The sequence below is a fragment of the Pipistrellus kuhlii genome, unplaced genomic scaffold, assembly GCF_014108245.1.
Source record: "Pipistrellus kuhlii isolate mPipKuh1 unplaced genomic scaffold, mPipKuh1.p scaffold_m20_p_3, whole genome shotgun sequence".
NCBI classification, from domain to species: domain Eukaryota; kingdom Metazoa; phylum Chordata; class Mammalia; order Chiroptera; family Vespertilionidae; genus Pipistrellus; species Pipistrellus kuhlii.
This window is the reverse complement of record NW_023425529.1, coordinates 41,600,438-41,616,106: the sequence shown is the minus strand read 5'-3', so window position 1 is coordinate 41,616,106 and position 15,669 is coordinate 41,600,438. Positions and strand designations below refer to the sequence as shown.

Genomic DNA, 15,669 nt, shown 5'->3' with positions numbered 1-15,669 from the left:
GGCACAGAAAGTACTGGGCTTCTGTCCCCCTGGTAAGACTCAGAGTGAATTTGAGTTTGTATCCACCCTGAACACCTTTGTGTGCTATGTCACTGTCCCAGATTAGGACTTTATCAGAGTAATCAGACTCAGAAAGAGATAGGGCAGCCCTGAGCTCTGAACATGTGGTCCTTTCACCCTCTCTCTCTCCCTCCCTCTCTCCCTCTCTCTCTCTCTCTCTCTCTCTCCCTCCCTCTCTCTCTCTTGCTCTGTAGGCTAGTGGTTTTTAAATTTTTATTTTATTTTATTGATTTTTAACAGAGAGAAAGGGAGAGGGATAGAGAGCTAGAAACGTCGATGAGAGAGAAACATCGACTAGCTGCCTCCTGCACACCCCCCACCGGAGATGAGCCCGCAACCAACGTACATGCCCCTGACCGGAATCGAACCCGGGACCTTTTAATCCGCAGACCGACGCTCTACCACTGAGCCAAACCGGCTTCGGCTAGTTAAAATGTGTTCCCTAGGGTTTGTTTCAGGAGGAGTGGGGTATGAGCCCCCTCCAGATTTCTCATTCTGATTCAACCAGAGCAATTTTGTTTTGCGTTGCTTTGTGTGTGTGTGTTGAGATTCTGCATAGGATTTAAGTTGTAAAGAAATTTACTACATGTAAACAACACCATGGAAATACCATCAGCAAAATCCAGAATATGCAATACACCATAGAATAAACAACCTCATTTGTTCAACAAATAAATTACAAGAAAAAAGGGAAGGGGTTAGTAGAACCTATGAAAGAAAAGAAACTTACAAGCCATAGCAACCAAATTCAGTGTGTGGACCTTGTTTAGATTCTGATTTGAATAAACTGATATATTACACAATTAAGGGAATTTTAACATTGACTGGATATTTGGTGACATTGAGTTATTTATTTTTTTTTTGGTTGTGATCATGGTATTGTGGTTGTGTAAACAAAGAGTCTTTTTCTTTTAGAGATGACTACTGAAATATCTAAGAATTCAATGATATAATGTCCAACGTTTGTTTTAAAATCATCCAGGACAGGAGGGGTAGTAGGAAGAAGTAGGTTGGGATATAGCTGAAGTAAAATTATGTTAATTGTTGAAGATGGATAATGGATACACAGGGCTTCGTTGTATTATTCCTTCTACTTTTATTTATATTATTTTTGTTAAAGTATGTTTTTTTAATTGAATTTTTAGAGAGGTGGAAATACTAATGAGAGAGAAACACTGGGGATCAAGCCCATATCACAGGCATGTTCCCTGACTGAGAATCAAACCAGGGACCTCTTGATTCATGGGTCAATGCTCAACCACTGTGCCACACCTGCTTGGTTATTTTTTCTACCTTTTAAAATGCTTTCACATTTCCACCCCCTTCCAAAAAAAAAAAAAAGCTATTTACTACTTTACACTGTGATTTTAGTATATTCACATAATTTTACAACCACCATCATAATCAAATTTAGAAGATTTTCATCACCCCAAAAATAAACCCTATACCCATTTTATCACTCTCCATTCCCCTCAACCCTACAGCCCTAGGCATCCCCTAATCTATTTTTCTTTGGATTTGGCTACTCTAGACATTTCATACAAATGTAATCCTAAAGTATGATCTTTTGTGACTGGTTTCCTTTATCTTAGGATAAAGTTTTCACTTACTTTATTTTTTATTATTGATTTGAGAGTGAGTGAGGAAGGGACAGAGAGAGACAGAGAGATTGATCTATTGTTGTGCCACTTATTTATGCATTCATTGGTTGACTTGCATGTGCCCTGCATAGGGATCTAGCCTGAAACCTTGGTGTATTGGGAAGATGCTCTAGCCAACTGAACTCCCTGGACGGAGCAAGTACAATAACTTGTTTTTCATTTGTTTGTTTTTTGTTAATTCTCACCAGAGGATATTATCCATATTCCACTGATTTGTTTTCCCCAGAGAAAATGGAAGGAGGGGGGGCAGAAAGAAAGGGGGGGGGGACATAAATGTAAGACACAATGATTGGTTGTCTCCTGCACACACCCCCATGCGGAAAGGGATGGGAGCAGGATCCAACTTGCAACCCAGGTACATGCCCTTGACTAGGAATCAAACCGAGACCCTTCAGGTGTGCAGGACAACACTCTAACCATTGAGCAATACCAGCCAGGGCAGTATAACCTTGTTTTAAACTCTTCTGGTCTTGATCAGAAAGAGACATCTTGTAAATGTATTTCTCTGGCTATAGACTTTAAAATAAAGACACTTAAAAGAGGTTTAAATAGACTTTGGGCAGGGTAGGGGGGGAGGGGGGAGGGGGGCGGGGGAGTCTTACTGCTAAAAAAGAATGGCTAAAACCCCTTCTCTAGTTCAAATCCCTTGCAATTACATTTAAGGAAACGGGCCCAGAGAAGGCAGTGATGTACCCAAATACACACAGCTTGTTAAGGGCCGAGCTGGGCCCAACAGCTAGAACTGCTGGTCGCTGGTGCCACCCTCTTTTCATGTTGTCACATTAACTTCTGACCTAACACAAACCCATATCACTTTTCCCACCACAACTCATAAACCTGTGACCCACAAAATATCTTCAAAGACACATCTTGAGAGTCAGCCATGATGGGGGCTGCTCTGTCTCACTGCAGCTTCCGGCTGCCCTACCCTGAAATGTAGCCACCCAGGGAAGAACCAGAGATAACACCAGCTCCAGAATTTCCATCTCGGAGGAGCTCAGGCATGGCGATCTGGTAAGAAGCCAGAAGCCAGAGAAGCTGTTTGCATAGCAGGAACAGTTTTTACTTGCATTGATTTTTTTTTTTTTTTTTTTTTTTTGAGTGGCTGATGGAGGGCATGTGTAGGGGAGGCTGGTAGAGAACATGGGGCAGCAGGAGCTAAAACCTTTGGGGCTGCCATTGGAGGTAATCCAGCTAGGGGTTAACAGGATGTATGGGAACCCACTGGTGTTCTGAGTCCAGAAGAGACAGAGGGTGGGAACAGGAGGAAAAGGTCAGGCTGAGGGGAAGAACTCCAGGTTGAGGCAGTTTATGATCTTACAGCTGTTCCTGGAACTCTCCCAAACCATACTTATGGGCAGCTCAGAGAGGCTGCCCAAAAGGGCAAGAGGAGGACAAATTCTATAGATGGAACATTATCTGAGACCTGGGGAAACGTAGGGAGGAGAAACTTCCAGAGAGCCTGGAAGAGGATGGCAGCACCTGGATAACTCTTTCTTTCCCTCTCTCCCTTCCTCATTCCTTCCCTTCCTCCTTCTCTCCCTTCTTCATTCCCTCCCTCCTTCCCTCCCTCTCTTCCTTTCTTTCTTCCCTTTGTTTTTGTTAATCCTCAGTTGAGAATATTTTTCCATTGATTCCTAGAAAAAGTAGAAGGGAGGGGGAGACACAGACACACACACACACACACACACACACTGATTGGTTGCCTCCAGACTAGGGCCAGGGAAGCTCAAGCCCACAACCAACTGAGGTACCAGATACATGCCATTGAGTGGAGTAAAACCCAGGACCCCTCAGTTCGCTGGCTGATGCTCTATGCACTTGGTCAGACCAGCTAGGGCTGGATAACTTCTCTTTCTACCTTGGAGGCTCCCTTACCTGAATCCTGGTCCCTGGCAGGGGGACCTGAGGAGATGGGTAGAGGACAGTAAAGGCCTTGGCCTCAGATCTCTCAGACAAACATGGACTGTGGACTTGGATGCCTCCGGATTTGACAGGGGAAGCCTTGGCTAGGTCATATCCTCACCATGTCATCCATTCTCCTGTCTATAGTGGGCATCGGGAATCTCACCCTTAGAGACCTGTCCTTTGGGTCTGGGGAAGGCTTCTAAGCATCCTTTATAACAGGGGAAATATCCCTTGGTGGGGCAGCAGTGATGGTGAGTTGAGGGTAAGCTCAGATGGAGTAAGACCCAGAGCTGCTCAGGAGGGCTGGGCTCGCCAAGGTGAAGGGACCTGACGATGGATTCCGGAGTGCTTTCACTTTTGCTCACCGTCAGTCTTACTTTAGCCCGATAACCAGAAGGCCTTGTTTGAGCTCTGGTGGTTGCGAAGAAGCAGTGAGTCATCCGAGCTATGTACATCCCATGGTTCTGTTGAGTGGATTGGCACCTTACGTTGCAAGGACTCGGAGGGGCAGGTTATGTAGGCGGTTATATAGCTCATCTCAGCTTTAAGCTGCCCTTCAGTTTTCTCATCACAGTCCAGCCTGGACTTTAATCAGGTGACACATATTGGTATCAGCAGGTGTCACCTGGAACTGAACCTGTGCCTGATTCATCCCGGGAGCCGGACCCAGGCAGCAGAACAAACACCCCAGCAGCTCCTGCCAGGCACGGGGTGAGAGGTTGTCTGGCCAAACAGACAGAGACTTTGTTTGCTTTGTTGTCATCTTTTCTCCCAACCCCACTCTCATTCCTTTCTCTCTGCCCATCTCTGGGTCAGGGCCTGTGTGGGGTTTTTCCAGATGATGCGAGAAGGCTTTCTTGTTTATTTATTTTTGGTGAAGGGGATTCCTGAGGGAGAGACTCAGGAATTGGAAGGGGAATAGCAGGAACTGGTCAAGGCACAGAGCAGAAGCTTCTGGGATGGGAAGCCAGGAGTGGGAACTGGTTTGGATGGGGATTAGAGGGAACAAAGAGGTCAGAGGTCTCTGCCGCCACCCCGTGTGTGTGTGTGTGTGTGTGTGTGTGTGTGTGTGTGTGTGTGTGTGTGCCACCTGTCTATAGTTCATGCAGGTCCTACTCTTCTGGGACAACATCTCTAGCTTGACCTCACTTTGTACGTCCGTGGCTGGTTTTTGACACTTGGGTGGACACTCAAGACCCATAAATTTGGCTTCAAGTCCCTTCCCTCTTCCCTAATACAAATGCAAAACGTGGGAATCCCCTTTCCGAGGAAGGTGCAGCTTTAAGAGAAAGGGAAGGGAGGACGAGGGCGCTGACTCAGATCCTCCTACCATTGGCTGCTGGAGGGGATCCCACCTCAGGGATTGGCTCTGACAGCGCCCGCCTCCTCTTGTGATTGGCTCGTCCAGGCAGATATAAAGGGGGCCCTGCCGGCCTTCTCCTCAGTTGGAGCGAGGCAGGGAATTCAGCCGGTTCTCGCGCCGAGACGCACCTGTCGCAGTCCTTCCCTGTCGCAGTCCTCCCCTCTCGGAACCGGAGCGCCAGTCCCACGGAGGCTACAGGCATGAAGGAGAGACGGGCCCCCCAGCCAGTCGTGGCCAGATGTAAACTGGTTTTGGTGGGGGACGTGCAGTGTGGGAAGACGGCGATGTTACAGGTGTTAGCGAAGGACTGCTACCCCGAGGTGAGCCGTCTGCCCGCCCCCCGGCAGCCTTTCTCCCCGCCCGCCGGCCCGCTTCCCGGGGTGGATCCCCACCTGCCCAGGAGAGCTCTGTCCTGGTCCCACCCTCCCCTCCCCTCCCCTCCCCTCCCCTCCCCACCCTCTGTGCGTTCTGGCTGGAGGACTGCCCTGCCTCAGCTCCCCCCTGAGACCTGTTCCACTTCTGCTGCCGCCGCCGCGCCGGAGCCGGCTCCTCCTCACCTCCTCACCTCCTCACCCATAGGCCCCATCCCATCCCCTCCCACCTCCCGGTATCTGGGAGCCTGCTCTCTGGAGAGGGGACGGGGGCATGCGAGAATCTGGGGTTTCTTGACGCAATACATGCCTGCCCCTTCACCCCAACCTCTAAGCTTCTGCGAGCTTGGCTCCAGGCCATCTCCTGCCGCCCCTTTCTGCTGTTCTGTGGGTCCAGGGGCTTGTGGAGAGAAGTAAAGCGTTAGCATTGGCTTGTGACTCTGACATCGGGAGACAGACAAATCTGGGGATGAGAGGAGTGTGTGTGTGTCCCCAACCGTCTAAAATATGGGGACACGTCCTGGGCTGAAAGTCAGTCCCATTTCTTAATCTGATGGAGCAAAGTGCCTGTGCCTCTACCTGCTCCTGCCCCCTGACCCATGTGGTCCCCCCTGCCCCAAGCACCCTCCTCTGGCGCGTTAGCACCTCACTAGGGAGAGTGGCTTCTTGTGCAGCCAGCGGGCAGGGGCCCGGGTGTGAATTTTCCTCTCTCCGCACAGACGTACGTGCCCACCGTGTTTGAGAATTACACAGCCTGCCTGGAGACGGAGGAGCAGAGAGTGGAGCTCAGTCTCTGGGACACCTCAGGTAGGACTGCCGGCCCCAGTGCCCCTGCCCACCGCTGCTGGGCGGTGCAGCTCTGTGTGTCAGACATTGTTTTCCTCTTCGATGGGGAGGAGGAGGGTGCTTGCCAGAAAACTGAACTAAGGGGACCTGAAGATTCCTCCGTTGAGTGTAGGGAGAGGGCCTGGTCAGCTCAGCTGGCTGGTTCAGGGGTGCAGAATGGAAGAACCCCAGAAGCCGCCACTCATTCCTCTGGGTCTAGCGTCATCCTTCAGAGGGCTGGAGGGGGAAGGGAAGGGACCCCTGAATACTTCTTGGGGGCAGTCAGTCAGACGGGCTTCTCCATGTTCACACCCTGCTACCACACACACACACACACACACACACACACCCCCCCAGCCTCTACTGCCCCAGAGCAAAGCCAAATGAGGCCGAAGGCAGTGCTGCTGGAGGCAGTGGCGGTGAAGGCAAGGAAACAAGCCTGCTTTGGGGGAATAGCGTTCCTTTCCTGCCTCAGTCCTCTCTCCTGCATTCCGGCTCTGGCCACCGCTGTCTGCCGCTGCCGCAGCTCAGCCCTGCTCGTCATCGCGCTGCGGCTCAGGGCTGTGATGCATCATCCAGGCTCTGGAGGGTGGGGAGACAGTCGATGTGGGGCAGTCACCCTGTGGGCAGTGGCTGGAGGGGGCCATCTCCACCCGGCCGGGGTAGCCGTGCCCGTCTCTCTGGGATGTAGGAAGCAATATTTTCCCAGCCTCTCCACCCTAAACGCTCCGTGCCAGGCTACCCCTTGCATTGATTCTGCCCCCGCCCTCCCGTTATCTCTCTACCCCAGCCCTTTTTAAACAGACTGGGTTCAGCGTCGTAATTAAGGACGAAGGGCCAGGAACAGGAGAAAGAAAATGAAATCTGCTCCTCTCTAAAAATGCATATTCAGGCTGAGTTTAAGGGGGAACTATAAATCACTAGGGGCTTCCTGTTCCATATAATAAATATGCAGTCCTGTTCCTCCAAAGGGCCTTGTTCCCAGGATCCAATGCTGAGGTCTGAGAAGGGTTGGGGTAGGGGAGGGGAGGGTATACAGAAAAATGAGACTTCCCCTGCCCTCCCACCCCCTTCTCCTAAAACGAAACAAAGCAAAACAAAAATTCCTCAACCTGCTCTGCTTCCTGAGCTGCAGTTCCAGGGGTTGGGAGGAGGCAGGGTGCCGGCTCTCCGGGACCCGGGCCGGGCTGGCTGGAGCCGCCAGAGCGCAGCTGGCTGCGTGATGTATGCGTTTGCATCTGCTGTCTCCTGTCCACCTTTCCATCTTCCCAGAATCTTCCCGCGGCTCCTCTCTTTCCACCACCACCGCCCCAACGCGCCACTCCCCTCCGCCACCACCGCTTCCTGCAGCCTCCCCCCCTCCCGCAGTCGGAATGCAGCCTTGGAATTCCAATCCAGATAATGGAAAACCAGCGAGGTGGTCTCTGTTTCCGACCTTGAATCCCCACCCCATACTACACCCCCTGTTTCCAAAAGGATGCTGGCTGTCCGTCATCCTCAAACTCCCTCTTTCAATCAGAGGCGCGGGAAGGAAGGAGGAATGGGGCTTCCCAGCATTGGGGCCTGGGTGGAACCTGTTCCCATTATTCAGTCTTAGGGGAGGGGGATTGCCTGGAGCCAGATGGAGGCCTCCTCCCCTCCCCCTCCCCCTCCCCAGCGCTGCAGTGCTCCCCCTGCTCAGTGCTGGGGGTGAGGCGGGCGAGGTGACCCCACCTCAGGGAGGGGAGGGGGGCAGATGGCTGGAGGAGCAGGCAGCCATCCCAACTCCCCTTTCCTCATTTTTTTTTTTTTTTTTTTTTAACAGCCAACCCTCTCCCCACTTGGATTCCCCCCAGTTTCCATGGTGATTGTGGTGCAGGGAGAGGGGCTGCTTGCTATTCTGAGCACGGATTGTCTGGGTTCCAAATCTGCTACTGTTCCTTCCCAGGGTGGAGGGGGGGCAGGCTCAGCTCCCAGCCGTCTCCCATGTGAGACCACCTGCGTCTGCACTGCCCATGGCCCTCCCGGGGAAGGACCCTCACTGTACACCCCCAGCTCCTGGAGCCACTGACTCTGAGACTGTCACCTGAGATGGGGGGGGGGGGGCCCTGCAGCCTTCTTTTGGCCCTTTTCAGGGTGAGCCGGTTTGGGTAGAGGAGGAGCAGGGCACTGAATCCCTCCCCGCCGCTTAGAGTCTGACCCATGGCAGACAAGCAGGGCAGCTGTTATGTAACAGGCAGGTTTGTGTCTTCCTCGGGGAGAACCTTGGAGCGGAAAAGGGGGCAGAGGCGGCGGCGCAGGCAGACTCTGGAGAGAGGAGACCCTAACAAGGCCTGGTCTCTGCAGGGGCGGGAGCACCCTCCTCAGGGACTCAGAACCGGCACCTTAAATAAAGCCCAGAGCAGGCGACCCTGGCAGGGAGAATCATGTTCCACTCGGCCTTACATTTTGCCTTTCCCCCCTCCCCCTTTTTTTTTTCTTCATGCTTCTGGCAGGTGGTCAGGTCCCCAGCTTCCTTGGGCAGCAGGTTCCCCTGCGAGATGGGAGGGGCCAGCTAACCTCGGGGACCGAGAATGGTCTTCCCAGGCTCATTGGGGTTAGGCCTGTAGGGGAGGGAAAGTGCCATGGCCCATCATCAGCTCTCTCTCCCCTGTAACAGGATCCCCCTACTATGACAATGTCCGTCCACTCTGCTACAGCGACTCGGACGCAGTGTTATTGTGCTTTGACATCAGCCGTCCGGAGACAGTGGATAGTGCACTCAAGAAGGTGAGTCTGAAACTCGACCAACTCTAGCTCAGGTCGAGAACAAAAAGGAACATTGAGGACCTTGTCATCTCATCCCCTCTCCTGTAACAGAAAGACACTGAGGCCAGGGGAGGGAGAAATCTGCCCCAGGCCACACCATTAGCCACCAGCACTCCTGGCCCTGCCCCTGCCCCAGGCTGCTCTGCCAGAGGACCAGCAAGGGGGGGTGGGGTTGAAGACCCAGGAAGCGGAGGATTGAGCGTCAGAGAACCTCCTAGTGATATGGTTTGAGGGTGAGGGATGAGGTCTGGAGGCAGCTTCTGTAGACCTTGATCCCAGGCCCACCAGAACTGGGCAGGCCAGGCAGGCCCGAGCAGAGCAGAGGAGCTGCCGGTAGGACATGCCTAGGTCTGGGCGGCAAAATCTGGTCCTAGGAGTCCCAGGATACCTTGTGGAACTAGCCTAGTTTCCCAGAAGTCTCTGGGACTATCACCTTCCCTTGGGAAGAGACTGGTCGTCTTCCTTCTGGCTTTCTGAATCTGTGGAGCCCTCTGACTGGATGGAGGGAGCAGATTCAGGCTCCACTGCTTGGCAGAGAGAGGGAAGAGATTTGCTCTAGTTCTTTCTCTAGTGACTGGGCTGCTGGAAGAGGGGACAGGCTCTTGGGTCAGCATTCCTGTGGCCCCAAGTCCTCATGGGCTGGAAGATGATGTCATTGTGCAGTGGCGATGCTGTGACTCAGAGGGATGGCTGGGCCGGTGATAAGCTCTATGGGGTGTGATGTTGCCAGCTGGGCTCCTCTGGGTACGTCAGCCACTGACTGTCCTTTTCTGCCTGGCTCTTCAGTGGAGGACGGAAATCCTAGATTATTGCCCCAGCACCCGTGTTTTGCTTGTTGGCTGCAAGACAGACCTGCGAACAGACCTGAGCACCCTGATGGAGCTGTCCCACCAGAAGCAGGCGCCCATCTCCTACGAGCAGGTGTGTGCGCGCCATTGTGTGTTAGAGGGGGGTGGGGATGGAGAATGCTGTATGCAAAGGACTTGAAATGTAGCCCTTGTTCAGGCTCTCACTACAGCAAGGGAGCATTGGTATTTGGGGGGCCATCTATCATCAGCAGCTAATCCCCTGGATGGGGGTGGTACTCACCCAGATTTATGCTCCAGGTGGGCAGGTGAGCATTCCTCTGTGTTTCTCAGGTTGTTTTTGTGCACCACCTGCACCAGAATACTCGAGGTGCTTATTAGAATTCCTGATTCCATATGGATAGAGTCACTTTGGGACAAAGATATGGAATTACATTTTTAATGAAATCCTGGATAATTTCTTACGCACATGGGAGTAAAGATTTGTTTTTTTCAAAACCAATGTTTCATATTAGACTTGTCTGGGGAGCTCTTAAAAATACGAATGCCTAGGCCCTACCCCCCAAAATTCTGATTTACTTGTTCTGGCATCCATATGAAGTTGTTTGTTTTATTTTTTTAAATTTATTTATTGTCTAAAGTTTTACATAAGTCTCCCCGCCTCCCCCCGGTTCACCCCTTCCCCAAGCCATTCCCACCCTGGGCAAGCCCCCACTGCCCCACTGTCTGTGTCCATTGGTTATGCTAATATGCATGCATACAAGCCCTTTGGTACCAATATGTGTTTTGTTTTGTTTTTTAACATATCTTTATTGATTTCAGAGAGGAAGGGAGAGGGAGAGAGAGATAGAAACATCAATGATGGGAGAGAATCATTGATCGACTGCCTTCTGCATGCCCCCTACTGAGGATCAAGCCCGCAACCCGGGCATGTGCCCTTAGCTGGAATCGAACCTGGGACCCTTCAGTCCACAGGCAGAAGCTCTATCCGCTGAGCCAAACCAGCTAGGGCTCAATATGGTTTTATTATTTTATTTTTATTTTTATTGATTTTGTACAGAGAGAAAGGGAGAGAGTTAGAAACATCGATGAGAGAGAGTCATCAATCAGCCGCCTCTTGCACCCCCCCCCCACCGGGGATATGCCCGCAACCAAGGTACATGCCCTTGACCGGAATCGAACCCGGGACCCTACAGTCCCCAAGCCGACGCTCTATCCATTGAGCCAAACCGGTCTTGGCTCAATATGGTTTTAAAAGTGTCCCAGGTGATGCTAAGTTGCTGTCAGGCTTCACCTTCAGAAAATAACTAGCAGAGGGTGATGGTGGGAGACTGGCAGTCCGGTCCCCTCTGGGGTAGCCCCCAAAACCACTGGCCACAGGAGGCAGTGTTTCAGAGCTATTCGGACCGCTGCATCAGTGACCTCCCCCCCCTCTCCGCCCACCCCCGCAGGGCTGTGCAATAGCCAAGCAGCTGGGTGCGGAAATCTACCTGGAAGGCTCTGCTTTCACCTCGGAGAAGAGCATCCACAGCATCTTCCGGACGGCGTCCATGGTGTGTCTGAACAAGCCCAGCCCCGCGCCCCCCAAGAGCCCCGCCCGGAGCTTCTCGAAGCGCCTGCTCCACCTCCCCAGCCGCTCTGAACTCATCTCCTCCACCTTCAAGAAGGAAAAGGCCAAGAGCTGCTCCGTTATGTGAAGTGGGGGTCGGCGAGGGGAGACCGCCTCCCGCCCCCTCCCTCGGGTTGCAGAGGCCCGGGGAGAGGGAGGATGAGGCAATGTAGGACACTGGACAACGAGGTTTTCAGGCTGCCGCGGTGAGGGCTCGGAAGGAGACGAGAATGGGACCAGGAAAGAGCCAGGCCCGGCGTGAGGACCTGACGCTAAGAAAGAACCATCACACCCCAAGCCAGGCGCCAGGTGGTGGAGGGGTGGCTGCCCCGTGCCCCCCGCCCCCTCCAGAGGAAGGAATTGTGTGGGAGTGTAGGGGGCATGCTGGCCTCATGGGCTCAGGGGGCTTACAAGAGCCTCACCTTCAGCATCACGCCTCTTCCACCCAGCGTTCCCATGCAGGCCAGGGGCGGGCAGGGGTCCCCGAGCCCTTCCCTCCCCTCCGAGGAGGCCACAGAGGAGTGGAGAGCGGGGAAGCCAGGAGGCAGCCCCCTTGGGAGCTGAGCCCAGGTGCTTCGTACCTGACATCGGAAGGACAGGAGCTGGTCAGAGCCGATGGGAAGGAAACCTCCTCTTCGCGCAGCCCACGCCTCTGGAGAGGTGACATCATACATTCACACGCTTCTCACCTGAGTCCCCAGGGCCCGAGGGAGAAGCCCTGGGCCCCCTTCTCTTGCAGTGTGGGGTGGTGGTGCTGCAGGGGCAGGGCTGGGTGGGGGTCACCAGGCTCTGTCTGCCCCTAGGGCGGGGCAGCTGGCATTGGTTTTATAGACTCTTGTCTTTGGAATGGGGGGAGGGGGGAGTGTTCAACCTGTTACATGTTCTGTGTTTAAAGAAGAAAACCTATTTATTAATGAAAAAAATATAACACATATAAAGAAGGTGGCTCTGTTTTCTTAGTTTCTTTGTTTCCTTTGATCACCGATAATGAGGGAAAAGCTGCCCTGGGGCCCTTTCTGCCTGCCTCCGGGGTCCCCCCCCCACCCCAACTTCCAATGAGGCTCTGCTCCCTCTCCTCCCACCCCTCCTCACCCCAACCCCATCCAGTCCTACTAAGCCACTGAGGATCTCAGCTCGAGGGCAGGGCTTCTCAGCCTCGGAACTAAAGACATTTTAGACCAGAGAAGGGGTTGCTGTGAGGGTGTCCTGCGCACTGGAGGAGGCCTAGCATCCCTGGCCTCTCTCCCTGTTGGATACCAGCAGCAGTCCCCTCCCCAGTTGTCTACCACCAGAATGTTTCCAGATATTGCTACGTGTTCCCTGGGGCAAACTCACTCCCGGTTGAGAACCATTGCCCCAGAGACTAGAAAAAAACAGGGGTTTGGTGAAGCCCAAGGGTCCAGGCTGCTGAGAGCCCAGCCCGCAGGAGTTCTGGTCTCATCTGAGTTCAGAGAGAAATCATCTCTGCCTTCTTGACCTTCCAATTCTATTGCCTGTTGAGGGCAGCTCAGGGGCCTTAGCTTCCCTTCTCTTCAGTGACTTAGAGTTATTTTTCCCCAAGTTTCACAGTGTGTTGGAAAGAGAGAGCTACTACCGTGTTTCCCTGAAAATAAGACATCCTCTGAAAATAAGACCTAGCGCATGGAAAGATAAGACATCCCCTGAAAATAAGACCTAGCGCAACTTTGGGAGAAAAAATTAATATAAGACACTGCCTTATTTTCGGGGAATCAGGGTAGGTATTGAGTGTGCTCAGCACTGTGCTGGTAGCTTTACCAACATCACATGTAACCTTACAGATGATAATAGCTAACATTTGCTAAATGTTTACTGTGGGTCAGAGATGCTTTGGAGTTCTTTATATATTATTTATTCCTATGGAGTACCATCTACTTCATTTTACCGACAAGGAAACAGGTTCAGAGATATTAGTTAATGTGCCCAAGGTCACACAGCCAGAAAGTGGTAGAAGCTGAATGCAAATCCAGGTAACCTGGCTCCAGAACATGCACTTCTCACTCCTCTGAGGCAAGTCCTACCCTGAGGCAAGTTATATTATTGTTCCTACTTTATAAATGAGGAAACAGGAAAGCCAGAGATGCCACAGAACTTGCACGAGATTATGCTGCTTGTAGGTAGAGGAAACAAGATTCAAACCAAGTCTCAATGCTAACTGTAATCCCACTGGCCCATTATTACAGTACTAGCCATGTTGTCCCTAAAAAGGAGACTCTGCCTGTGGTTCTCACTGGAACATGGTCTCTTCGTCTGCATCTCCAGAGATGCATGCTTATGAAAGAAGTAACAGGTTAAAACAAACAAGTATCTTTTTTGTTACTTTTGGTCCTCACTCAAGGATATTGTTTCCATTGATTTATAGAGAGAGTGAAATGGAGGGGGGGGGGAGAGAAACAGCTATGTGCATTGACTGGCTGCCTCCCACACGTGCCCCACCTGGGGCCAGGTATCAAACCTGCAACCCAGGTATGTGCCCTTGACCAGAAATCAAACCTGAGACCCTTCTAACTACCGGACCACACAAGCCAGGGATCAAATAAATATCTTTTAAGCTCAATGTTTTATATGTCTCTTTCATGAGAGAGATGTGCTAGAACTACTAGAACTATTATGAACTTGGACAAACTTCATCACTTTTCTAGGTTTTAATTTATCCATTTAAAAAATATAATTTATATTTAATTTATCCATTTAAAAATATATAATTTATCCATTTAAAATATATATTATATATATATATTTTAAAATATCTTTTATTGATTTTTTACAGAGAGGAAGGGAGAGAAACATCGATGAGAAATACCGATCAGTTGCCTCCTGCACACCCCTACCAGGGATGTGCCCACAACCAAGATATATGCCCTTGACTGGAATCGAACCTGGGACCTTTTAGTCTGCAGGCTGACGCTCTATCCCTGAGCCAAACCGGTTTTGGCTAAAATCAATTTTTATTGATTTCAGAGAGGAAAAGAGAGGGAAAGAGAGATCGAAACATCAATGATGAGAGAGAATCATTGATAGGCTACCTTAAGCACACCCCCTACTGGGGATCAAGCTCACAACCCTGGAATGTGCCCTTGACTGGAATTGAACCTTCAGTCTACAAGCGGTCGCTCAATCCACTGAGCCAAACCACTAAGGCTATCCACTTAAAAAAATATATATATTTTACTGATCTTTTTCAGAGATGAAAGGAGAAGGATAGAGAGCTAGAAATATCCACCAGCTGCCTCCTGCACACCCCCACCAGGGATGTGCCCGCAGGCAAGGTACATGCCCTTACTGGAATCGAACCTAGGACCCTTCAGCCTGCAGGCTGACGCTCTATCCACTGAGCCATACTGGCCCGGACAAGGGCTATCAATTTTTAAAGCTGAGGAAAGGTAATCTGGAAATGGGAAAAGAGCATGGATTCTGAAGTTGAATTTTGGATCCATTCTTTTGACTATGTGGCCTTTGAAGGCATACAATTCATTTTTCTGGGCCACAATCTTATCAGTAAAATAGAAGTAATATCCATCCCCTACTGTTATTAGAACTGAGGAAAATAAGGTAAGTTATTTTCCAGCACAGAGTTGGGCACTTAGATTTTCAGTAAACAATAGCTGCAGCTGTTAAAGCTTCATCTATTCTACAGCTTTGATCTGGTGATTAGTTGGGTTTGCATTCTGTGAGTGGAGAGCCCTCCAGTGTCCACTGGGAGAATTGCACATAATAGATAGGCTACTTTCCTTTCAGTTCTGTCTCTGGGGTAAAAGTGGCAGGTCAATGGCGGCAGAACTCAGAGCAGAAGAGTACCTCTCCCGAGAGAACTGGGGCCATTGTGCATGATGCTCAGGGCTTTAGACGTATTTGCGTCTATTCTGAGGCTCTGCTTGAGGAGAACTGAACATATATTCAGAGAGAAAAGCCAGCCCCTACAGCTATATGGGATCGAAACAAAAAAGCTGCCTGGCTGGGTGGCTTGGTTCATGTGGCATCCTGTACGCCAAAATGTTCCAGGCTCAGTCCCTGGTCAGGGCACATATTACGTTTCTGTTTCTTTCTCTCTCTCCCTCTCTGGTTTCCTCTCTAAAATCAAATATATCCTCGAGTGAGGATTTTTAAAAAGCTGATGATGGGAAAATGGGAAGGAAGGAGGCATTAGATACTTCCTGGTATCTATTTAAGCCCATTCTAGAGGGACTCAGTGGAAGACTGAAGTAGGAGAGGGGGTGGAATATGAAGAAAGAAGTCAGGGTCCTATCTGGGGTGTTGAGAA

At 51.2% G+C, this 15,669-nt stretch overlaps 1 protein-coding gene across 1 annotated transcript; it reads left to right on the top strand.

Annotated features, from left to right (window-relative positions):
* The first annotated feature begins 5,070 nt into the window (after positions 1-5,070).
* RND1 (Rho family GTPase 1) lies at positions 5,071-12,332 on the top strand. Its single transcript, XM_036455337.2, has 5 exons — positions 5,071-5,312; positions 6,083-6,170; positions 8,827-8,936; positions 9,762-9,896; positions 11,233-12,332. The coding sequence occupies exons 1-5, from the start codon at positions 5,193-5,195 to the stop codon at positions 11,476-11,478; spliced, it is 699 nt and encodes a 232-aa protein (XP_036311230.1). The 5' UTR covers positions 5,071-5,192; the 3' UTR covers positions 11,479-12,332.
* Positions 12,333-15,669: the final 3,337 nt, after the last annotated feature.